At 38.9% G+C, this 25,036-nt stretch overlaps 1 protein-coding gene across 9 annotated transcripts in view; it reads right to left on the reverse strand.

Moving 5' to 3' along the window:
• Nucleotides 1-25,036, reverse strand: part of LOC120596907 (nuclear body protein SP140-like) — a 56,011-nt gene that overhangs the window by 29,351 nt on the left and 1,624 nt on the right. For 5 of the 9 annotated variants that reach the window (XM_039855444.1, XM_039855437.1, XM_039855440.1 and 2 more), the window contains exons 2-8: nucleotides 14,496-14,673; nucleotides 13,391-13,559; nucleotides 10,879-10,962; nucleotides 8,950-9,099; nucleotides 4,158-4,238; nucleotides 2,150-2,233; nucleotides 1,494-1,577 (exon numbers count right to left, since the gene is read on the reverse strand). In XM_039855444.1, coding sequence (XP_039711378.1) covers nucleotides 1,494-1,577; nucleotides 2,150-2,233; nucleotides 4,158-4,238; nucleotides 8,950-9,099; nucleotides 10,879-10,962; nucleotides 13,391-13,559; nucleotides 14,496-14,673 — 830 coding nt within the window. Of the gene's footprint in view, nucleotides 1-1,493; nucleotides 1,578-2,149; nucleotides 2,234-4,157; nucleotides 4,239-7,142; nucleotides 7,227-8,949; nucleotides 9,100-10,878; nucleotides 10,963-13,390; nucleotides 13,560-14,495; nucleotides 14,674-25,036 lie in introns of all 9 variants that reach the window. The other 4 variants (XM_039855439.1, XM_039855445.1, XM_039855441.1 and 1 more) reach the window with 4 other exon arrangements.

Below are 25,036 nucleotides of genomic sequence, written 5' to 3' on the forward strand. Positions count from 1 at the left end.
AAGGAAACACCAATAAACACAGGGAAAAGATGTTCAAAGGCCCATACATAAAAGAAAGAATAGAACATTGCAATCACTGAAAATAGATATGCTCTCATTAAACATGAGACACACAAAATAGACACACAAAATAGGCACCTCAGCCTATTTTGTGAATGGAAGGCAAAGAACATCGCAGGAAGGATTACTGATGCAATCCAAGGGCAACAAAACTCACCAGGTTTATATGAAGAAGTAATAAGATCTGATTTATATCTGCAAATACCAATCGTGCTAACATGGGGAAAATGGGTAAGATAGAAGCAAGAGAGAACACAACATCGATCTTCTGTTTACTGAGGGGCCAACTCTGGTAAGGAAGAGTTCCAAGTTACATAAAAGAAAATATTGCTTTCAATTCTGGAAGTGGCAGTTCCTCAAAGATATCCTAATGGGGAAGATCCTGCAATAAATGCCATCAGGTCATAGATGATGACCTCGGGGGACAGGTATTCCTAGCAGGCAAGCCCTTGAGACTCATTCTGCTAACAGAGAAGCTGAGGCTGCCAAGGACAGGAGTATTACTCTCTGTATGTTCTGAGCACCACTCTCTACCTGCGGAGACCTTATCATGGAAACTCACTACTGAGGTGCAGCCCTTTTGGTGGCAGAAGCTCCTGTCCGGGGACGGGTACGTCTCCATCACAAGATCCCAACTTCTCTTTTCCTTATACAACAGCTTTCACTCTTTGTTGACTTTAAATTATTCTGATACAACTTTTTCTCTGCATATTTTCCTTTGTGCATCCTTTGGTATTTGTTTGCCTCTCTATATATAACTTCTCTAATTTTTATCTCTGTATCTCATTTCTTACTGAGGCTATAACCTTTCTACATTGTCTCTCTCTCTGTCTCTATTTCTCTGACCATTAACCTTCTGGATGCCTGTGAAAATTCCATTATTTCACGTATTTTCCTCATTCTCACATTTTCCTCATTCTCACAGATGTCTTCTCTCAAATTGACAAAAATTCTTTCATTTCATATTGTACACAGTGCCAGAGAGCCTTTGCTAATCAACTCTATCCTAACAGTCTCCCACAGCACCTTTCTAAATTACAAGGATAGTCATCATCCACAAAACTTCTTTCCATTTCCTGGTGTTTCCAGAAGCAGGATGGAAAAGTTCTCCTTTCCTTATTTGCCATAACCTACTAATATCTGTATTTCAGCACACATTTAGGAAAATCACCCAGGCACATTGCTGCCCCCTTCTACCTGTAGCATATTCTGTCTCCTCTATTCTTCATGCAAGAATTCCCTCACCTCCCAGGAGCTCAGCTCACCTGTATCTTTTGTCTCTCTGGCAGTTGAGGGAAAACAAAGCAATTTCATCTCTATGTATGTGAAGATGAGGAAGTGTATGGTAGGTTGAGAGAAAAGAGAGATCTTTTTCCATGATGACTAGAAAACAAACATTTTTTGAGGTAGTTGGGAATTTAAATCATAATTACCTTCTCCCTCAGATGCTGTTAGGCTAATTGCCTTCTTTAATACTCCTTCATTATTTATTTGTAGAGCTTCAGAATCATAGGTCACTGCAGAGAATGAAGAAAATTATGGACCATGGACAATGATAAGAAAGAGACTTCAGTATGTTCATGCCAGCCATGATGGGAAAGTGATATGTCTGTCCCAGTACAATCTGGAGTGCAAATGGATGAAAATGAATGGAAGGGTGAATGGACACAGGTAGGTGGATGGATAGATGGACAGATGGATGAGTGGGTGGGTGGATGGATAGATGAATGGACAGGCGAATTGACAGATGAACAGAATGATGGATAAATGGATGGACGGATGGATAAATGGACAGACGAACAGTCGAGCGGTTAAATGGATGTATGTATGGATGGATGTGTTGATGAATAGATTTATTGATGAATAAATGGACGGATGAATGGACGAATGGACAAATAAATGAGTGGCTTCATGCGTGGGTGGATAGGTGGGTGGATGGATGGATGGATGGATGGACACATGGATGGATGGGTGTATGGATTCATGAGTGGATGAGGGAATAGGAAAGAAGATGAAAGAATAGGTGGACTTCTATGTTGATAGAAAAGTAAAGATTAATTAGGTCATAGGTCATTTAAATCATCATTACTTTCTCCATCATAAGGTAGTAATGTTGGCATTTCTTCTGATGTTCCTCCTTCATCCCGTTCTAGACCTACAAGTTCACAGGACACTGAAGAGAGAAAAAGAATATTGACAGACAATGAGAGTGACCTGGATCTACCTGGAGGGGGGTCATGTCCACAGCGCATCAGAGCTCTACTTCTCAGAACTGCTTCTTCGGAATAAAAGCATTTTTGCACCAAAAAAGCTTTGCTCTGCACCACGGAGCACTCTTAGACCCTTTCATCTTTCTTCTCCTCTCTCCTTCCCCCTTTACTTCTGCTAACCCTGATTCTACACATTGCTGACTCTGTACCCTAAAGCTATTCATGCATCTCTTTGACTACGTTTTTCTGTTCCTGACCACTACCATCTCTGCATTTCTGTTTTTTCTTCCCTGGTGTTGTTCTTTACCTCTTGACTCCATTACCTCCCTTTTTATTCATTGAACTCACCTTCTCTTTGTCTTTCCTATACCTAGTATTTCATTCTTCCCATGCAAACCAGGGGAGTAAGATTAAAATTATCTTTCTCTTCTCAAACCCCAAGCTGGTAGTGTTTAGATTCCATATACATTTAGATAAAATGAAGCCCACTTAGGCAACTCCATTTGGTGCCCCAACCTACAATTTTATTTTTTTCTGTCCTTAAATTCTACATCAGGGGACTGTCCACTAAGGCACTTAGCCCTCCTTTCCCCCTTGCCTTTCACATACGTGGGGAAGAGAGGCAGAGAATGATGAATATTTGTATTGAAAAAGAGAAAGGGACGTGTCTCTTTTCCACAGCCAGACAAATAGATTTAATGGGCTGATTAGTCATTTAAGCCACAACAACCATCCCCATCATCCGCCAGCAGGTCAGGGAGATCTTCACAATTGCCTCCATTGGTCCTGTGGAGTTTCTTGCTTACAGAGAAACATGAAAACAACCAACCAAATGTGGTGACCACAAAACAGACCTTTGTGAGATCATGCTGATTTCTGGTGTTCAGCACTCAGGTGAGCTTCCTTGAAAAAAGGTTCAGTGCTCCAAGGACCTCACCTAAGATCTCACACACCCTTGCTCTTCGTCTATTCCTTCGCATTTCCACTCAGACTCATTCACCTCCTTTCTCCTGCACATTTTTCTGTCACCACACACTGTTGCTTCTATGCCATGAAGGATCGATTGGTCATCTCCTTGAGGCCCTGACTTCCTTCTTGGTCTTTTACTTCATTGCCTTTCACTACTCTTTATCACTTTTCCTACTCGTGGCTCTGTTTGTCTTTCTAGCTCAGTCCTGATCACTTGCATCACATATGGCAAGTCCCAGACCTACCATTTCTCTGCTCTACCCTGCTCTTGCCATCAAAATATGTTCATCGGATGACAGTCTCCTATCACAGAGCCCTGATCCACACCCCAGGGCATCTACATACTTTCTTGGGTCTCCTGCGATCCAGGTGATCCTGGCTGCCCTGAACCCCCGTAAGTCCCACATGGTCATTGCCACAGTGAGTCCATCCACTTGCTTGAACAATTTCAACTGGTAAAAGACTCATATACACTTCAGATAAAAATACATCTTGTTTGCCAAAATTCGTTGAAAAATTATGTGACATAATACAAAATATTTGACAAAAATTATCATTTAGATTTGAGAGCAGTGGACGGGAAGGACTGTGTTTCTTTTGAGGGTTTTCCAAAGTTAGGCACAAAATAATTCATTACGAAGGGAATAATCATTAGTTTTTATTCTCTAGAGGAGATAAAGGGAGTGTAGGTATACATTCCAAGTCTTTATTATTAATAGGTGTGAAAGACAAGCCGTGTCTTAGGCATATTTGTATTAGAATATGCACTTAGAAACATTTATGTGACTCATGGGATTCCAGATACACTAAATGTTTGACTGTGGAGAATGTTCAGAGTTTAACACATCGGGATACACCAGTTCTGAATTCAGCCACCTGACACCTCGTAGTCCAGGACTGACAATCCCTCTTCCTTACCTGCCCCAGACCCCAATGAGGAGCTCGAGACTTCCTGAGGCTCTTCTCCATCACCAGGTTCACAACAGGCTTTGCTGTCCTCTTCAGAAAGGAATGAAATCTCATGAGCATCTCAATTAGTGACCAAAAAGAAATCACCCCAAGAAAATCATCAGACAACCAGGAGAGCCTGAGAAACTGGAATGGCCCACTCTGCAAAACAATCTGACTGAAGTTAGCTTTGCTTCAGTGGCTTTCACTGGAGACTGAGAACGATTCTCCCATCAGGGGAGATTTGGCTTTTCCTACACCTCGTTCTCTGTCCAAATCCTCTCCCTTCATTCAATTCTGTAGGTCGTTATCGATCTCTGCCTCTGTGACTCTCTGCTGATGTTTCTTGGATCCTCTCTTTCTCCTGGTGAGTTTCTCTTTTCTTCTCTGTTCCTACAATGTTTTCTCTTGCTTCCTATGATACTGCTCTTTCTTTCCTATCCTTTGGCTCTCAGCTGTTCTTTCCAGGTTTCTCTAAAGAAAGGCCTTCCTGAGACAGTAAATTTTATGCAGGATTTAACCAGAGTTGAGAGGAAATTGAAGGGAAGTGGAACATGAAGAAAGCTATGAATTAAGCATGTGAGAAGGCTCTGATATGAAAGAGAAATTTAACAATTAAAATTATAGGGGAAGACCACATTGAGGTACCTTCTCACACCTGTAAGAATAGCTGTTATCAACAGGATAAGAAATAAGTGTTGGAGAGGATGCAGAGAAAAATTTGCTGGTGGGACTGCAAATTGGTGTAGCCACTATGGAAAACAGTATGGAGGTTCCTCAAAAAACTACGAATTGATCTACCATATGATCCAGTAATCCCTCTACTGTATATTTACTCCAAAGACTTTAAAACTCATAGCCGCAAAAGATATTTGCACATCAATGTTCATAGCAGTATTATTCACGGTGGCCAGGACATGAAAGTAACCAAAGTGTCCTACAACAGACAATTGGATAAAGAAGCTGTGGTACGTACACACAATAGAATATTACTCAGCCATAAGAAAAGATGAAATACTGCCATTTCCAACAATGTGAATGGGCCTTGAAATAATCATGCTAAATGAAATAAGCCAGACAGAAAAAGTTGAAACCCACATGATATCACTTATATGTGAGATATAAACCTAAAAGCAACAAATGAACAGGACAAACAAACAGAGACTCATGGACATGGATAACAGACTAGTCTTTACCAGTGTGTAGGGGGAAGGTAGATAGGGTAAAAGGGGTCAAATATATGGTGGCAGAAAGAAATCTAACTATGGGCGGTGAGCACACAATGCAATATATATATTCCTTACTGCTAAATTGTACACCTGAAAATTACTGGATTTTGTTAAGAAATGTCACCATAAGAAAAAAAAAAAGAAAGACTTACAAGAAAAAAAATTATTGGGGAAGAAGGTTTATATGATCTTGAATAGTGCAGGTGGTGGGAATGGGAAAGTGGCCAGGTGGCTCACTGTGGATGACCTTGGATGCCACTGAAAGAAACTTTTATTTAATCACTAGTGTTTTAAGAAGCTAGGTAGGAAAACAATACAATATAATTTCATTTTCAAATGCCCCATCTAGTTGAAATGCAAATAAGTCATTTGATGGGAGCAAGATTAGCAGGAAGAGATGAGCAGGTGGCTGTTGCTCTGAGAACCATGACGGAAATCTAAATTACGGACTTGGCCTTGGGGAAGTGACAGTAGGATAGGTGGAGAACACTGTGAATGAGAAATGACAATGGTAAGTGAGAAATAAGAATGTATTTGTGGGCGAATAGAGACATGGATGACTCCCAGGATTCTAACTTAACCATCATCCCTCACTGAGAGAATGCCGAGCACGGGTTAGATCTATCTTGAGCAATGAAAATGCTGCTTTTAGTTCGGGATGTGCTAAGTTCAAGGTTCTCAAAAAATTCAAGTGTACATCTCTATCACAACCCTGGTTCTCAGGTCCATGGACAAATGGACTCTGCAATAATCTGGGTGGAGATTTGGTCTTTGCAATCACTGGAATCCTCAGAAAGAGTCCTGTCATGATCTGAGCATTTTGCAAGGGCCACTTTGAGGATCACGGCCAGTTTCATCTGAAAACTCAGAGCTAATGTTGTCAATCCTTGCCCAAAGATGATTATTCCCAATACCCTTACCTCAAACCTCCTGTGTCTCAATCTATTCCTCTCTCCCTTTATCCTCTTTCACACTCAACCTACTTCCATCCATTCTGCTTTAACTCTGTTACATCTCCCTGACTTTATCCAGTTCTCAGCATTTAATTTCCTCTCCATCTTTCTCTTTCCATAATGTACTCCTCTCAGCTTTTGTCTCGGATCCTTAAAAGATGTTTCAGCTTTATCTCTCCTCAGCTGAGTCTTACGCTACTTCCCTTTCTGTCTGTTTCTCTCACTTTACGTTGACCTGCTGTCTGCCAATATTGTTCCAACTCTTGTCTCTCTGTGATTTCATCCTCCAGGTTCCCCTCTCTCATCAGCTCCAAAACTCTCCTCCTGGACTTTGACTCTGGGACCAGGGGCCTCCACCTGGCTAGCTCTGTAATGAAGGTCCCCCATGTGAACCTGACATGTCACATTATTTCCAAGTGCTTCCTAATTCTTCTGGGAAATAAATTGAAATATATCTCTACCCCAACCTGGAATGGTAGGATTGCGTGTTCCTTTTAAAAATCTATTAATTTATGTAACTTGTCCTGTATTACCTCCTGTCTACCTTTTCCAGTTTCTCTTTTTATGTTTTATATTTTTTATCAGTGGATGCTATGTCTACTCAGGAGCTCAGATTCCTTTCTCATGGCTTCTCTCACATCTGTGAGCAGGTAAGGGCAGGTAGGAGGAGCGGAGCTGGCAGAGGCCTACCATAGGAGACATGACGCAGTCTTTGCTCCCATGAAGACTAAACAAAGATCCAACACAGAATCTATGAGTTACATGACAGTTACCTTGTCTGTCCTGGGGCAGTAAGTTGGGTCTCTCTTCTAACCCTCTTACATTATTTCTTTGGAGAGGTGAGTGTTCACGGCACACTGAATAGGGTGACAAGATAATGACAGAACTCAGTCCTCAAGCTGAACTCTGATGTTCAAGCACCAAAGACCCCACCTGAAACCCAACAGAGACTTGTTCCCCTTTTTTCCGAGATGCACACATCTTAAGTAAAAAAACAGCTGTGTGACTAATGGAATAGTCATAATATGAAACATTTTTACCAGGGCAGAAAGTCCCCTTGAGCTTTGCGTTCCAGTCAGTTACTACACGTGTAACCAGGTACTGCATTGAATTCTATCACCACTAATAAGTTCTTTCTTTGGGGTACTGTACTTGTCTGTAGTGATGCTCATGCATATAGGATCACACAGCATATACCCTGCGGCTGGCTTCTTTTACTCAACATAATGTTTTTGGGATTCACCCATGTTATTACATATACCAGTAGTCCATTCCTTTTTATTGCTGATTATTCCACTCTATCGCAATATCATGGATTCATTATTTACTCTCCCGTTGATGGGCATTTTCTTGTTGCTAGATTTTAGTTATTAGAAAGAAAGCTACTATAAACCTTAATGGTTTATAGTAGAGTGAACTGGCTGAGTTAAGGGCTAGATTAAGTTTATAAGAGACTGCCAAAGAGTTTTCCAAAATGCTTGTGAGTTGACATTCCGAGCAGCACAAGATACGCAGGAGTTCTAGTTGCTTTATATTCTCACCAACATTTGGTGTTGGCGGTCTTTTTAATTTTAGCAACTCTGGTGCATGGATGGTAAGCTGCTGTGATTTTAAATTACCATTTCCCTGATGATTAATGACATTGTACATTTTTATTCTTATTGGCCATTTTGTATCTTCTGCAGTAAAGTGTCTGCTCAAGACTTTTGTCCATTTTTGAATTGTTTGTGTGTCTTTTTATTGTTTGTTCATTGGAATTCTCTATATAGTCTGGGTACAACCTTTTGTCAGATACATGCATTGCAATATTTTCACCGAGTCTATGACTTGTCTTGTTTTTCTTAATTTTGTCTTTGAATAAGGAGAAGTTTTTAATTTTGATGCAGTACAATTTACCAAGTTTTTCTTTTATGAGCCATGATTTTTGTACTATATAATAAATTATTGCATACCTAAGTTGCAAAGATCCTCTACTGTGTTTTCTTCTAGAAGCTTTATAGTTTTAGCCTTGACTGTTAGATTTGATATCTACCTTGAATTATTCTTTGTGGAAGTGGGAGTGAAGGTTTATATTCGTCATGTTTTTTCCAAATCTTTTGCAGTCTGCTCACAGCTCATGCTACTTCTTTCCATTTCTCACATTTCTACTTCTAGTCATGTTCCTGTTGTAGCCTCTGCCCTAAGAACTGTTTGAGCACCCTTGATTCTGAGGGCATGTCTCTCCTTGGCCACTCCTGTCACTTTGTGTTTCTGTCTCTCCCTTTCCCAGTGAGGCTTCTACCTTTTCCCTTTTGAGTTGACTTTTTCCCTTCCAGCCTTCTCTGTACTAAGGTATTACAGCATCCTACCTTCCATGTCTATTTGTGGTCTTTGTCCTTGGCCAAAGAAACTAGATCCTTTTTCTTGGTAAAGAAACATCTCCTTCCCTCAGATTCCGGTCTGCTCCACTACCCTCATTCATGGCTCTTTGAGACCTCCTTTCTGAATTTTGAACAGGTGACCCAACCTTACTCCCTTGACGTGTGGGCTACCGCCACTCAAAGTTATCCAGGCAAATGTTGGAGAGTCAATAAACCTTACCTGCTTGTTCAGATTCTTGGGCACATTCATTTGTCATTTCTTGGGTTTCTACGGTACTTTTCGGATCATGAGATGACTCTTCTTCCCTTAAATTCATCTGCTGTCCATCACTGAGATGCTCTGGGATTCTTTCTCTAGGTTGGGTGTCACCTGCATCACATTAGAAAGGTTGAAGAATTTGTTTTCTCTTCTCTTTATGATAAACGTATTTTACTCTGATAATTATTACTCGACCTTCCACCACCCACATTAATTCCCCCTACTCTTAGTAGTAGATGAATCTCTAAATATATTTTATATGCTTTGTATATTTTAATGTATATTTTAGATTTTTAGATGTTCGTCTTTATACAAAAAATTATAATTATTAAAATAGATCCAAATTTTATATGACTGTATTAATATGCTTAAAAATATATAACACCTGTGATATACATCCAAATAAAGGATAGATATTAACAGCATTCTACAATGCTGATTATCTTCTTATGGTTTGCTTACATTGGCTATTTCCAAGAAAAAAGAAGTCAACATTTAACAAATAAATAAATTTGTCATAGATCATTTGGCCTGAGGATCAAGACCTTTTCTTGGAATTGAAGGTTGTTTCACTCACTGCTACTCGAGCCTGGAAAATAATTTTTTCTTCAGTTGATCTCTGAGGAAAAAATTCTCAAAATGTTGAGCACTGAGTAAATATCTAGCTCTTGGAGTCAGATACACATTGACAATATACAACACATAGCAATTACATTGTGCCACGAATTATTCTCAGAGCTTCACATAAATTAAATCCCTTAATTCTCACAAACCTTAGTTTAGATATAGATAAATATAGATATAGATATATAGATATAGATGATATAGATATAGATACAGATTTATTGGTGAGGAAACTGAAACACAGAAAGGAAGTAATTAGCCCACGTAAGCAGGTAGTAGAGCCAAGACTTGAAGGCTGGTAGTGGGGCGTCCGAAGGCTTTGCTTTCAACTGGTATGAAAAAAAAGTTCAGAGTCCTATATATGCCAATTCCAGTTGTGTGACCTGCACACATCAGTAACTTTCCTCCCTCACACCTCCGTTTCTTCTCCTGAAAATGGGAATAACAGAACCCTAATGATAGATTGTAATGAGAATTCAATGTGATGCTACTTTTTAAAGGATATCTGGTTTATCGTAACTTGATGGAGATCACAATGTTCAGTATTAATGTCTTATGTATTATAATTTAATGATTAATTATCAGTAATAATATGAGTGGAAGGATGATTGAAAAGTAGAATCGGTGGCTATTGATGACAGTAGTATATAGTTCATATTTGGGCATTAAATGTGTTCATCCACATAATGTGCTGACCTATGCCTAGTAGTCTGTGAAAGGTAGGTGTTACTATCGTCATTGTTAAAGTTATTAATGCCCTTTATTCTCTTCTCCCCTTCTTACTCCTTTCCTTTTCTACACAGCGCCACACCTTCCATATTCTCTTCTACGCACAATTACTACTCACTCTTTTCTTCTCTTCTATTACAAGTAATATTTACCATAGTTCCTTCTTTGAACAAACCAAAGGCTTCTTTGGACTTGTTATGTAGGAGAAAACCCTTGCTCCTTCTCAGATCTACTGAATTCCTAACTCACAATTACTGCAGTCAATTCTTCCCTAATTTCTACTTCCTGTTCTCAGTGAGATCTTCTCCCTTGGGTTCGTGTTCCATCTTCTTAGTTGTTACATCTATGTGGCAATATTCTTGATTTCCACATCTGGCGGGTTAACTGGGAATCCATACAACACACCACTACTCTAGCTTCCTCATCTCTCTACATTTTTCCCCAGGTAACACTGTCCACTCAGGAGCCTAGTCCCTGATCTCTGATTTTCTTTCCTCTTAGTACAAGAGGAAACAAGTTTTGTCAAGTCATAATTACCTTGTTCACAGCTTAATTGGGAGTTAAGGCTGTAATTTCTTTCTTCATCATAAGTAATTGGGTAATTGAAGTTCTCAGGAATCACTGAGTAGAGGAAAGAAAAGACAATTAGAGATCTGAAGCAGTGACCAGGAACTGCATCTCACAGTTCAGGTCTGGGTACATTCTTGACTCCAGTAGTTCAGAGAGAACCTTCCAGCTTTCAGGGAGTCTTGGGCTTCCGTGGGTCTCAAAACACCTTCTCAAGTTTACTGAGAACATTATATGCCACTCCATCGACTAGGACCAGTGACTTGGTGTTACTCCTGGAATCCTACAGCTGTTCTACATAGAGATGCACCTCTCAAGGTTTAAAAGGGATGGACAGAGGACAAGCTTTAACTCATGATTAACTCCCTTTAAAATGATCAGAGAACAGTAATAGCCAATTTAAAATAAATAATATATGGGGAATTTGTTTTGCAAATTCTACAGGTAACTGGGAATAGAAAAGAAACAGAGAGATTTCTTTGGAAGAAAGATAATGTTAAAGATAATGTTTACTTTAAAAAAAAAGAAAAAAAAGAAACTCCAACATCTTTTAAGGATGGAGAATTTAAAAGAAAGGAAGAAAAGGGATCTTAGTTTAAAGAAGATGTGGTTGCAGAGAAAGAGGCATAACACTAAAGAAAGAGCACTTCCCTAGGGTGAAATGGATGAGAGGGATCCAGGAAACAAAGGAAAGACACTTTACTTTCTCTATGTCACAAACAGTAAGTAAATATTTTCCAAGAGGTACAAACAGGAAGTGAATATTTTATGACGGCACATACAGGAAGTGAATAAACCACAGCTATAACATTGACCCACGAAGTGGTAACAAGAAGTTTAAAAAACCAGTCCATGGCATCTCACTTCAGAGCTGCATTTCAAGGTGACTAGGCAGATAGAAAAGCAAGACTCTCAAGAGATGAGGAAAAACACCAAAGAAATTAAAAAAGATGCTGACCAAGAACAAGTGGTTGGAGCATGCTTACTGGGTACAAATCCCACTGACAGAAAAGAGCAGGAGGGTGAGAGTGAAGGTAGAAAGGACCTATCAGAAAAAAATTACATTTGTCATACCCAGGACACAGTCCTACCATATATTATTTATTTTAAATTGGCTATTACTGTTCTCTGATCATTTTAAAGGGAGTTAATCATGAGTTAAAGCTTGTCCGCTGTCCATCCCTTTTAAGGTAGAAAGGACCTATCAGAAAAAAATTACATTTGTCATACCCAGGACTTCATGTCCAGACAAAGATTGGAGGAGGACTAAGCAGGTAAATGCTGTGAGCATCAGTGGTCCAGAGAACATAATGGGAGGAGGGGGTGTAGCAGGCTACGACAAGCATTTCAATATGGTGGGATATTCCACTGATCTGCAGCACCCATGGACACTGTGGTCTTGGAGGCTCCTGTACCAATCTCCTCTGGGGGCACATGGGCACTTGCATTGGGCCAAGTGCTGGGCAGTGCACTTCGCTGGTAGCACTAGTGACCATAAAGTGTGCATCATCCCAGCATGGGGAGTTCCCTCAACCAAAATGTGTGTCGTGGCTGCCAGACTCAGGGGTATCCCAAAATTCCATGGAGAGGATCAGAGCCCCTAAGATGTAGGTAGTAACTGCCATTCATACCCATGGCCTGGGGATATCCTGCTTACAAATAGTAACTTGAATTTCATGACCAAGTATTTGATTTCCATTATTTCTTTCTCTGACATAGATATACTATAATGTGGAAATGAAATAACTCATTATAATCATGACATGGTTTTCACAAATCAACATTCTATTTTTTTTTTTTTAGAATTCTTTTACTTTTATAAAAATCCTTTATCATTCCTTTATTTCCCAAATAATAAACTTGAAATTCCTTGGCACATTATGTTAAATGCTCAAAATCTCATCCAACTCCTCTCTTTGAAATTAACGTCCAAGCGGTCCCACCAAAGCTCTATTTTTTAGCCACAGAATTTTTTAAGACCCAAGTTTCTTTCACACTTTATCGCTTTCACACACTGCCCCTCCCGATTGCATAGGCACATGCTGATTTTCTCTTGTGACTTTTCCATTCTTTGCTCAGTAAAGTGGGTTGGGACAGACTGCACTAAATGACAAATTTTCTAATACAAAAAATATCTTTTCATCTTTGAACATGTCTTCAAGTATCAGAAAGGACTTCCTCCTTTCCTACAAAAGAGTATAATTCATGTCTCCCCCAAAACAGTAGAGGCTAAAATCCTACGTTTCATTACACAGAATGCTGGTCCTGCCAGAAGAATCATTTGTGGGATTAATTGGTTAACGTCTCTCACTCCCACAATGTGTCAGCTCCATGAGGACACAAGTCATGTGTGTTTTCTTCAACACTGTATTATGCCTGCCATGTTGTAGTCACTCAATAAAATAATTGCCAATGTTAAAAAATGAACAAATCATGAATAGAATGCATTTATTCCCCAAATGTCACTGAAAGTTATAATTACCATTTTGGAAGTTTCTGTAAATCTCATGTAAAGCAGGATAGGCCTTCATGTTAACTTTGCTGAACAACGCTTTCGGAACTCTCTTGTCAAATGTCTTCTCCATTTCACTGAGAACATTATACATCACTCTCTCCACTGGGACCAGATTTCTACAAGCTTCTATAAAATACTTAAAAATAATGAATGGACAATTTTGTAGATAGGCATTTATGGGTTATAGAAGACTCAGATCATATATAGACCATTTGTTCTCTTGTAAAATGTTAGAATATTACATACCTTTAAATCACTTTTCAAATACTCTCCCCGCAAAAAAGAGACTATCATTTTATGAACCTGACTCTGACATTGATGTACACATGACAGAGCAATTTTGAAGAATGAAAGTTGAATGTGGGGGCTTGAAGAGCCTGGCCAGGATGCTTCAGGAGTGGCCCTGACTGGTAATGGGTGGCCATTTTCATGACCAGACAGTAATCACTGCCCTCCCCCTAGTATTGACTAGGCCTGAAGTCTCCAGGAAATCAGACAACCACTCTCCCCTGCTGTGAACCTGGCCATAGGGCAAAGAATATTCACAAAGAGAAAGAGAAGTCTTGTCCTCAGTATCCCCAGGAAAACCCACCACTAATCTTTACCTGCATTCTAGGGCTCCAGAAATGTCTAAAGAACAAGAAGCAATTTGGAGAGAGAGCACCAAGCACCTGCTTTCGAATCGATCCTATTGACACAAGTTCCCTATCAGTTTTAATCATCTCAGTTCAAGTATGTAAAATAAGAGGTTCATGTAATGAACGTTATTCATTCACATATTTATCCTAATTATAGTTATCAGTGTTATAATGTATAAATATACCTAAGATGCTCTGCATCCGTGGATCATTCCCATTTCCAGTCCTTCCACATCTCCATCTCCATGCCCCGCCACCAACATTTACTACAGAGAAGAAAAGCTTTCTGTGATGCTGCTTCTCCAGTCACCTCCTAACTTATAGGATGGTGAAGTGCCCCACTCATGAGAGGAACTTTGCTTGTTCACTGCATCCTGATGTTTACAATAATGTAATGAGTAGTTGTTTATCATGAGGAAATTCTGCTCACTTACTTGATACGATTGCTCAGAAATGAAGCCATGGTCTCGGAGGCCCATGAAGATAGGGAATGGGTCTGTTATTGCACTTGCAATCTCTACCTTACTTTCTTTGAAGAGCCTGAAAATGGACTCATAGTAAAACTGCCCTTCTGGGTTCTGGTCCTCTGGGTTCTGGTCTCCAGCGGACATCCTGAGAAACAAACACACAATATCAAACACACTGAGTTTCCAAGAGGCTTGTGGTGGCAGAAACATTTTAAAAGTAAAATACAGTTAATGGAGAGCCAACCTGTGTAAAATAGAGCCAAAGTGTTCTTGTGGGGAAACCAGAATAAGTGGAATTTCTTTATTTATATAACAGTCAAGGGTGCACTAGAAGAAAATACTGAGCTTAAGAAAGATTTGTACTTAGAACTGAAAATTTTCAGCAAGTGCTAATCAAAACTACTACTATAAAAAGACTCACCTGAAACTCTTGCAGGCCCTGGAGAAGTAATGAATGTTGGGTAAAAGATTCAAGGCCAAAAATAGAGGAGTTGTTCAAGAGGCAAACTATACAACGATGTGCTCCTACTCCCCCCTGACTGTGCCACACAGAACATCTGAATCCAACCAGGACATTAGAGGGTTCCTCTTAAGAAAAATAAAAATGATTCATAAAAAAAGGTCTTCACCTTCATAAACTTGGGACACTCCCAGCAAAGACAACAAGTTACCAGCCCACTTCATTAAATGGATTTCCAACAAGCTTTTCAGTGCCTCACCCTTAAATATAAACAAATGATAACAGGCCACAGGCACTTGTGGAAACCTACCACGTGAAGGAGTAGAAACAAGATCAGCAAAGAACAAAAATGACACCAACATTAACAGAAAGATTATAAGGAACAGAAGAGAGTTTCTGAAAAACAAGTATTGTCAGATTTTGGTCAAGATGGTGAAGTAGATAAATGCTGTGCTCGCCTCTTCTCACAACCGCATCAAAATGACAACTAAACTACAGAACAATCATAATTGAAAATCGCTTGAAGTCTAGCTGAACAGACATTCTACAACTGGGGACATACAGAAGAGGCCACCTCGAGACTAGGGACAGAGACACAGAACAGGCTGGTCCCACGCTCAGCTATGGTGGTTGAGAATCAAGAGGGATTACTTGGCTGCCTAGATCCTTTCTAATGAGTGAGAGCTCCCAACCTCACACCAGGCTCCAAGCCCAGGGCTCCAGTGCTGGAAAGAGAAGTCCCCACAAATTCTGGCTGTGAAAACCAGTGGAGATTGTGGCTGAGTGAGACAGAGGGCAGCTGGAGTCACAGACATTCCTCTTAAAGGGCCTGCACACAAACTTACTAACTTGCTCTGAGCTCTAGTGACTTGAAAAGCAACAGGGACATATGAGGAGGTTGAACTATATGGCTTCAAGGGAGAACTGGAGGGGCAACTTTCTCCCAGACAGAAGTGCTGTCAACATCCATTGTTCCTTGGTTGAGCCCTCCCTGTTCCTGGTGCGCAGACACAGGCAGCCATCATATCTGAGTCTCCATAAAGCTGGCTAACATCATTTGTTCCATACTCGTGATTCCTTGATATCCCATTATTCCTAATATGCAAGCCCAACCAAGCTGCTTCCAATGGATTTTCCATACAAACAGCCTGTCTTGGCTCATGCTGCAGAGTTTCCTAAAATCTCTCAAATTCGCAAAACACACAAGCAGCATCTGGCCTCGAAGTATCCCTTACCTCTTTCTGAGCAGCCTCAAGCCTACCATAGGAGAAGCTGGCCTTGGTTTGCGGCTTGTATTTTTAAGGCACCTCCAAGACCAGTGCGAGTGGCAGTCACCTGCAGATTACTTGGTGACACTTGCCAGGTGGCCCTGGGCAGGGCAGAGGCTGCAGCTGCACTTGGCCTGTGACAGAGTCCCTCCCAGGAGGCCCTGAAAGTGCCAGCTTCAGACAGGGACTGCATCTGAGGATGACATACCCAAAGAGCAGAATGAGCAGGAACCAGAGCTGTGATAAAGTCAGTTTTGCTTTATAGGGTCAGCCCCTCATCAGCCAGTCATCACAATGAATCAGCCTGAGAGTTAACCCTTCTAAGCCATGGGCAAACAGCAACCAAGTTACAAATACAAAAGGAGGGTAAATGAAATCCATAAAAGGGACACACTTGGAGCACCTGGCTCAGGTAACCAGAAAAGATTGCGCTACTGGTTCCCATAGGATACCTACTACATAGGGCACCCTAAAAAGAGAGGGAGATATAGGAGTCCTACCTAATACACAGAAAAAACACAGGGAGGAAGCCAAAACAGGGAGACAAAGAAACATGTCTGAAATGAAAGAATAGAACAAAGCTCCAGAAAAAGAACTAAACAAAATGAAGACAAGCAACCTGCCAGATGCAGCGTTCAAAACACTGTTTATAAAAATACTCAATCAACTTAGGGGAAGAGTAAATGAACTCAATGAGAACTACAACAAAGAAATTTTAAAAACAGAAAAATGGAGAGAGAAAACATGAAAAAAACACTCAGAAATGAAGACTACAATAACTGAAATGAAGAATACTTTAGAGGGAATCGACAGTAGATTAAATAAAGCAGAGAAACAAATCAGAGATATAGAAGATAAGGTATCATAAAACAGTCAGAACAACAGCAAGAAAAAAAGGATGCAAAAGATGAGGATAGTTTAAGAGCCTTCTGGGACAACATCAAGCATACCAAAATTTGCATCAGAGGGGTACCAGAAGAAGAGAGAGTGTAAGAAATTGAAACCTTATTTCAAGAAATAATGACTGCAAATGTCCCTAACCTGGCAAAGAAAATAGACATAAAAGCCCAGGAAGCACAGGAGAGAGTTCCAAACAAGATGAACCCAAAGAGGCCAACACCAGGATATATCATAATTAAAATGCCTAGTCTAATGACAAGGAGAGAATCTAAAAAGCAGCAAGAGAAAATCAGTTAGTTACCTAGGAGAGAGCTCCATGAAACTGTCAGCTGATTTCTCAACAGAAACTTTACAGGCCAGAAGAATAGCAAGAAATATTCAAAGTGATGAAAAGCATTTCACTTCTGAGTGTTTATTTGAAGAAACCCAGACATTACTTTGAAGGGACGTGAGAATCCATACCTTCAATCTAGTATTATTTACAATAGCCAAGATATGGAGTCAACCTCAGTGTCCATCAATGGGTGAATAGATAATGCAGAGGTGGTACATATGTAAAATGGGATATTACTCAGCCATAAAAAAGAATGAAATATTGCCATCTGCAACAACAAGGATGGACCTAGGGAGTAATCTGCTAAGTAAAATAAGTTGGACAGAGAAGAACAAATGCCATATGATTCGACTTACATGTGGAATATAAAAACAAACAAACAAACAAAAATTAAAGAAATAAACTCATATATACAAAGAACATTTTGATGTCTGCCAGCTGGAAGCGGGTGGGGGTGGAAAAAGGATGGGATTAAGAAGTACAAATTGGTAATTACAAAATAGTCATGGGGATGTAATATATAGCACAAAAAATACAGTCAATAATATTATAATAACTATATGATGTCAGACAGATAAATTTATGGGAGTAATCACTTCATAACATATACAAATGTCTAATGTTGTACATTTGAATCTAATATAATATTGTGTGCCAACTACAATTAGAAATAAAAAATTATTTTTAAAATGTTGTTGTACAGCTAGAAGAAGATATTATGCCTAGGATTCCACAAAGAAAATACCAGGCCTGGAAAACAAAATAATTGCTAAATTTCTTTAAAGTTAACTAAAATTATTATAAAATAAAGGAGAGAGAATTTCCCCCAGAAAATGGCTAGGAAAAAACCACTAAAGGAAATGTCTAAAATAGTCATACAAGTCTATAAAACCAGTGGTAAAAGGAAATGATTAAAAATGTACAACCATTTTTCATGTGTAAAGGCAATATGGTTGTGGAAGGGCTCAGAATCATTTTGCTCATGCATTGTGTTTCGATCACGCGGTATTCAATGTTAAATTTAAAAAGTAAACAATAAAAAGTTTTCCTTTAATCTTTAACTCCTAAAGTATAAAAAATAAAATAATTATATATGAGATATAAGTTCTATAAATTATCAAAACATATTTATTAATAACCCTTGATCTTAAACACAAAAGAACATACCAAGTATTTGGTCTCAAATTAAACTAAATAAATAGTAATAAAGAGCTATTTAAGGTTAAAAGTTCTGGCTATAAGAGAATATTATAGTAAGATCAAATTTTCAAACAAAAAGTAATCTCCTTTGAAGAAACTTATGAAGATATTAAAAAAATTACTAGATTTTGGGTTTAGCTCTGATATGCAAAGACCTTGGATGTCACTGCTCCTTCCATCCTTACAAAAAAAAAAAAGACTAAACAAACTGAAAATCAATGACTTTTTATGTACCCAGAAGATAACTGAGGTCACAGGGCAAACTGCACCCCAAAATCTGTGTTGACAGGCAAATCACAGATAAGATCTGCTACCTGAAGCAGAAGCCATTAGACTATATAAACCAATAGAAACTACTAAATGGTAAGATTGATGAATTTCTGGAGACTGAATATTCATTTGCATGAGAGGGAGGAACTCCTGGGACTTCAGTCTTAGGGTGGCCTCTAACCTTTGGTGGGTTTTACCTCCACAAACCCCACCAGGTACTCATGAAAAGCCAAGAAAACTCCCATTGTGTTTCTGGCAGGAGGAGGGGAAAACAATACCTTTTGAAACAACCAGAGAATTCTCCAAAGAAAGATACATTGCCCAACACTTATCTGACCTAAGAGAAGGAGAATTACCAAAATTTGGACACTTTTAGCCTTTCAATCTCATCCAGATGAGGTAGGGAAAGGGAGCATAGGTAGGAAACCATTCTAAAAGGTACAGTTCCGGAACACAGTTCCACCAAAAGATTGAGATTTAATAATAAGATTATAGAATGCTTTCTTGCCACAATACCTAAGAACAGGGCTCCAGCAAATAGTGCCTTAAACTGAAAATTCTGTAGTAAGGCTCTATTTAAGAAAGGGTTCTTAAGGAAATTCATTGAAAATAAGAGAGACCAAAAGAAGAATGTTGAAGCCTCTGCCACTGACAGTTAGAATACACATTAAACTTGGCCCATCTCCTAGCCAGATTCACACAAAACCTCACGTTAATCACTTATTTGCCTCAGTTCCTATTATCTGATATATTACATCCAGCTTTCAAAGACTTTAAAAAGTATGTCAAAAGACAAGGAAAAATAAGGTCTGAAAAGAAAAAATAATCATCAAAACCAAACTCAGATATGGCAGTTTTTGAATTATCACAAAAGAATTTAAAATAACTATGGCTAATTACTATATTAAGGGTTCTACTAAAAAAAGCAGACAACATGCAAGAACAGATGGCTAAGTAAACAAAAATATGAAAACACAAGAAACTAATAAAAAAGAAAGGGCTAGAAATCAAAAACACTGCCATAGAAATGAAGAATGCCTTTGATAAGCTCATCGGTAGATTAGACGTGACCGAAGAAAGAATCAGTGAATTGAAGATATGTCAATAGAAACTTCACAAATTAAAATGCAAAGAGAAAAAGTTACAAGGAGAAAAGAAACCCACAACAAAACAAACCATCTAAGAATGCTGGAACAGTATTCTCAGATCTACATAAAGAAAGGGAGAACATCAGAGAGGGAATAATGAAGGTAAAATAATTTTTCCTATTCAAATTTATCTAAGAGATAGCCATTTGTTTAACGGAATAATAGCAACTATGTGATTATAGCATACAGATAAGTAAAAAGACTGATCACTGTGTTAGAGAGGATAGGAGAGAGGAATTTGTGACATTCTCTTATAAGATGTATGCAGTAACCATGAAGGAGTACACTGCAATTTAAAATAAATATGACTATTTGTAAATAGTTGTTGCAAACTCCAAGAAAACCAATAAAAATGTTTTAAGCGAAGTATAATTGATATGCTAAGAAAGATTAAAACATGGATTTGTAAAATGCTTCATTAAAAGCTTAAATATATAGAAAAAAGGAAGAAAAATAGAAATAAAGACAAGTACAATGAACAGAAAACAATTTTAAAATTATAAATATTAAGCTAATTAAATGAATTATCGCTTCAAATGAAAATGGTCTAAATACATTGATTAAAAGACAGAGATTGACAGAGGGGGAAATAAGTCCAACGACATGCTGTCTATAAGCAAGCCACTTTAAATATTAAAACACAGAGAGGTTAAAAGTGAGGGATGAGAAAAGATATACCACACTAACATCAATCTAAGGAAAACTGGGTAGCTATGTTAATTTCAGACAAAGCAGACTTCAGGACAAAGAAAACTGTCAGGGACTAAAAGGGCATTATATAATGATACAGGGGCGAATTTCTCAAAGAAGACATGACAACCTTTATTGTGTATGCAATTAACAAAGCAGCATCAAAGTACATAAAACAAATATTGATGGAACTAAAAAGAGAAATAGACAAATTCACTACTGTTGTTGAAGACTTTGAGGAGAGTAAAGCTAGGGAATACATAAAATCCAGTCATTTTAAACAAGCTGCTAAAATTATTACCATCATGAAGGTTGAGGCATGAGAAAAGGCTCCATTCTTGTTCTAACTAGCCTGAAACTTAAACTTGTTTGAACTTTCCAGTCCTGCGTCAATGCCAAGATAAACATCTGGACCTCCAGATCCGCCCGCGATTACCCACCGAAGGACTCAGTATCCAGAGCACCTGATTATCCACCCCTAAAGCACTTGCATAGACAGTCGCCTGACATCCATTATCCAGATTACTGGATGTGACCAGACCTCCTGGTGCCCATTTTCTGGACCACCTGGTGTCCATCAACCAAACTGCCTGATGTCTGACTGATGACTGTCCTAGACCAATCCTAGGGTAAGAAGCAGAACTGATAATTCTCAACGACATAGTCTTTACTGTAAGAACTTTCCTTTTTTCTTCTTCTCTGGAACACCCCTGGATGTTACCTGTGTTCCAAGCTTACAGACTTCAAGATCCTCGAATAAATCTTTATCATTTATTCCTAGCCAAATCCTCCAGACTCTTTTTGAGTTTGTTTGACAATGTCAATCCCTTCTTTTAGTAATGGATAGATCAATCAGCCAAACTATCGGTAAGAATACAGTTGACCTGAACAGCACCATCAATCTATTTGATCTAATTGACATTTATAGAATATTTCATTCAACAACAAAAAATACACATACCCCTCTAGCTCACATGGAATAGTTACCAAAATATACCACATTCTGGATTAACAAATTCAAAAGAATAGAAATCATAAAAAGATATGTTCTCAGGCGACAAAGAAATTAATGCAGAAATAACACAAAAATAGCTGGAAAATTCTCAAATACTTGAATATTAAATTGCACACTCCTAGGATCAAAAAAGTTCAGGAGAGATCCTGAGCTTCGCGAGTTGAGTTCTGATGCTGTGTGATGGTATCGCCGTGTAGCCGCCGGGGTCTTGGTGTCCTGCTTCACCATCAGTAGCATTAACTCATCTGCTTACACTGTTTACATGAGAAAGGATAAATAGAAAAATGAAGATCTAATAAAGTACAGCTGGCCTGAAGATACCTGGTTTCATTTGGACAAACTCTCTTCAGCTCACGTGTACCTTCGATTACATAAGAGAGAGAAGACAGGAGATATTCCAAAGGAAGTACTGGTGAACTGTGCCCATCTAGAGAAGGCTAACAGCATTCAAGATAATAGAGGAGAGAAAAAATGGCATAGATGACATAGGCTCTGTTCATCCCTCTGGCGACCAAATCAAAGTTGTGACAGAAACAAGGAGCAAACAGCAAGGAAAATCGCCTGGGATCTAGATGAACAAGCCATACAACTAGGGAGAGAAATAAGAAATCACTCTGAAAAGGGAGGGGGTCAGATGGGGCGAGGACATGGGGCTGCCCATCCCTAGCGGCTGAGTGGGACAGAGGCTGTGTTCGTGAGTGGACATTCGCAGTGACGGACCTGCTTGCTCTGAGCATCAGCACCTGTTTGGCTGTGTGGAGGGCACCAGGGACTTACAGGGACACATTGAGTTCTCAAAGTGAGGGCCTAGGAGAGACTCGCTCTCTACAGAAGTGCCAGTGGTATCCATTGTTCTCTGTTGAGCCTTCTCTGCTCCCAGTGCATGGACACAGAGCTACTATAGACGAGAAGTAATCAAATTGCATAACAGAGGTCGCTCCACCCAGAGGATTCCCTGAAACTTTACCTCTCTGAACTCACGGCCCCACCCAAGCCACTTCCAGGTGGATCCTCAATGAGTTAGGTGCTCCTTGCTGAGCAATCCCCAGACTCACACTGGTGGCAGCTGACCGTGGTTTCTGGTGTGGCCTCTTGAAGGAACTATAAGCACAGCATCTGTGGATTGCTTGCTGAATCTTAACAGATGGCCCCAGAGGGGCACAGGTTGGGGCTAAATTTGGCCTACAGCTGAACCCCTCTCAGGACTGTGCCACTGGACACCTAATACACAAAACCACACTAATAAGACGGGGAGACATAGGAGCTTTGCTTAGTACATAGAAACAGACACAAAAAGACAGACAAAATAGGAAGACAAAGAAGCAGAAACCATATGAGAGAACAGAACAGAGATCCAGAAATAATAGAGCCAAGCAATCTAACAGATGCAGAGTTCAAAAACTGATTATAAAGATGCTCAATGAACTTAGAGGAAATATAGATGAATGCAGTGAGAACTTTAACAAAGAGATAAAAAACAACAAACATAAAAATGGAAATGGACATCATAAAAGGCAACCAGTCAGAAATGGAGAACACATTATCTGCAATGAAGAGTATTTTGGATGGAAAAAATAGAGTGGATAAAAAAGAGGATCGAACCACCGATATAGAGGATGGAGAAGCCAAGGACACTCCATCAGAATGGCAATAAAAAAGAAGCCAAGGCTATAATAATAATTTAAGGAGCCTATGAGACACTATTAAATATCCATGTCATAGGGGTACCAGAAGGAAAACAATTGGAGAGCTATTTGAAGAAATAATGATGGAAAACTTCCCTTACCTGGTGAAGGAAATAGACATAAAACCCCCCAGGAAGCTCAGAGAGCCCCCCAAAAACAGAAACCCAAAGAGGCCCACATCAAGACACGTCATAATTAAAATGACAAAGGTTAAATACAAAGAGAAAATCTTAAAAGCAGCAAGACAAAAGCAGTTAGTTACCTACAAGGGAGCACCCACAAGACTGGCAGCTGATTTTTCAAAAGAAACCATGCAGGACAGAAGGGTTTGGCACAAAACATTGGATGTGATGAAAACCCAGGATCTACAACCAAGAATACTTTATCCAGCAAAGCTATCATTTAGAGTCAAAGGACAGAGAAAGAGCTTCCCAGACAAAAGTAAGCTAAGGGAATTTATCAACACCAAGCCAGTATTACAGGAAATGTTGGAGGGACCTCTTTAAGAAGAAAAAACATGTATTAAAAACAGGAATAAAAAATGGTAATGACTACATTCCTATCAATAAGTACTTCAAATGGAAAAGAATTAAGTGCTCCATCCAAAAGATAGAGTGGCTGAACGGTTAAGAGAACAGGACCCCTACATATGCTGCCTACAAGAGACTCACTTTAGATTAAAACACACACACAGACTAAAAGGAAGGGGAAAGAGAAAGATACTGCCTTGATGGACCTAGAGGTTATTGCGCTGAATGAAATGGGAAGGATAGAGAAAGACAAATATTGCATCATTTCACGTACATGTGGAAACTAAAGGACAAATAAACAACAACAACAAAAGCAGTAATAAACTCATAGATACAGAGAATATTTTGAGGGCTACTAGATGGGTGGCGTTTGGGAGGATGGGAAGAAAAGGCAAAGGGATTAAGAGGTACAAATGGATAGTTGCAGAATAGACATGGAGATGTAGAGTGTAGCATGGGGAAGATGGTTAATAATGTAATAAATTTACCAGATTTAATAGGGTGACCGCTTTGTGAGTTATGTGGATTTCCGATTACTAGGTTGTACAACTGAAACTGGTATATTATTGTATGCCAACTATAATTGAAAAAAAAAACTCATTGAATTGTACAACATAAATATGAGCAACTAATTGTCTATTATATATCAATAAAGCTGGAAAAAAATTTTTAAAAAGAGATTAGCAAATATGTAAAATGTTACTATTTTTCTCACTAATTTTCTTTGGGAAATATAATTTTCATAAAAACATTATTTCTGGAATTGGTTTATTAGAGTTACTTAAAAGAACTCTATATAAATATTTTTAAACAACCAGTTTAAAAATAAAAATAAAAAATTCAAGAGATTTAAAAATATTTTGAACTAAATGAAAGTACAGCTTATCAAAATGTATGGATGCAGCAAAAGCAGTGCTTAGAGGAAAATGTATAGCATTAAAATGCACATAGTTGTAAAGAAGAAAGATCTAAATTAATAATCTAAGGAAACTAGAGGGGAAAAAATAA

The sequence above is a fragment of the Pteropus medius genome, unplaced genomic scaffold (assembly GCF_902729225.1).
Source record: "Pteropus medius unplaced genomic scaffold, Ma_sr-lr_union100, whole genome shotgun sequence".
Taxonomy (NCBI): Eukaryota; Metazoa; Chordata; class Mammalia; order Chiroptera; family Pteropodidae; genus Pteropus; species Pteropus medius.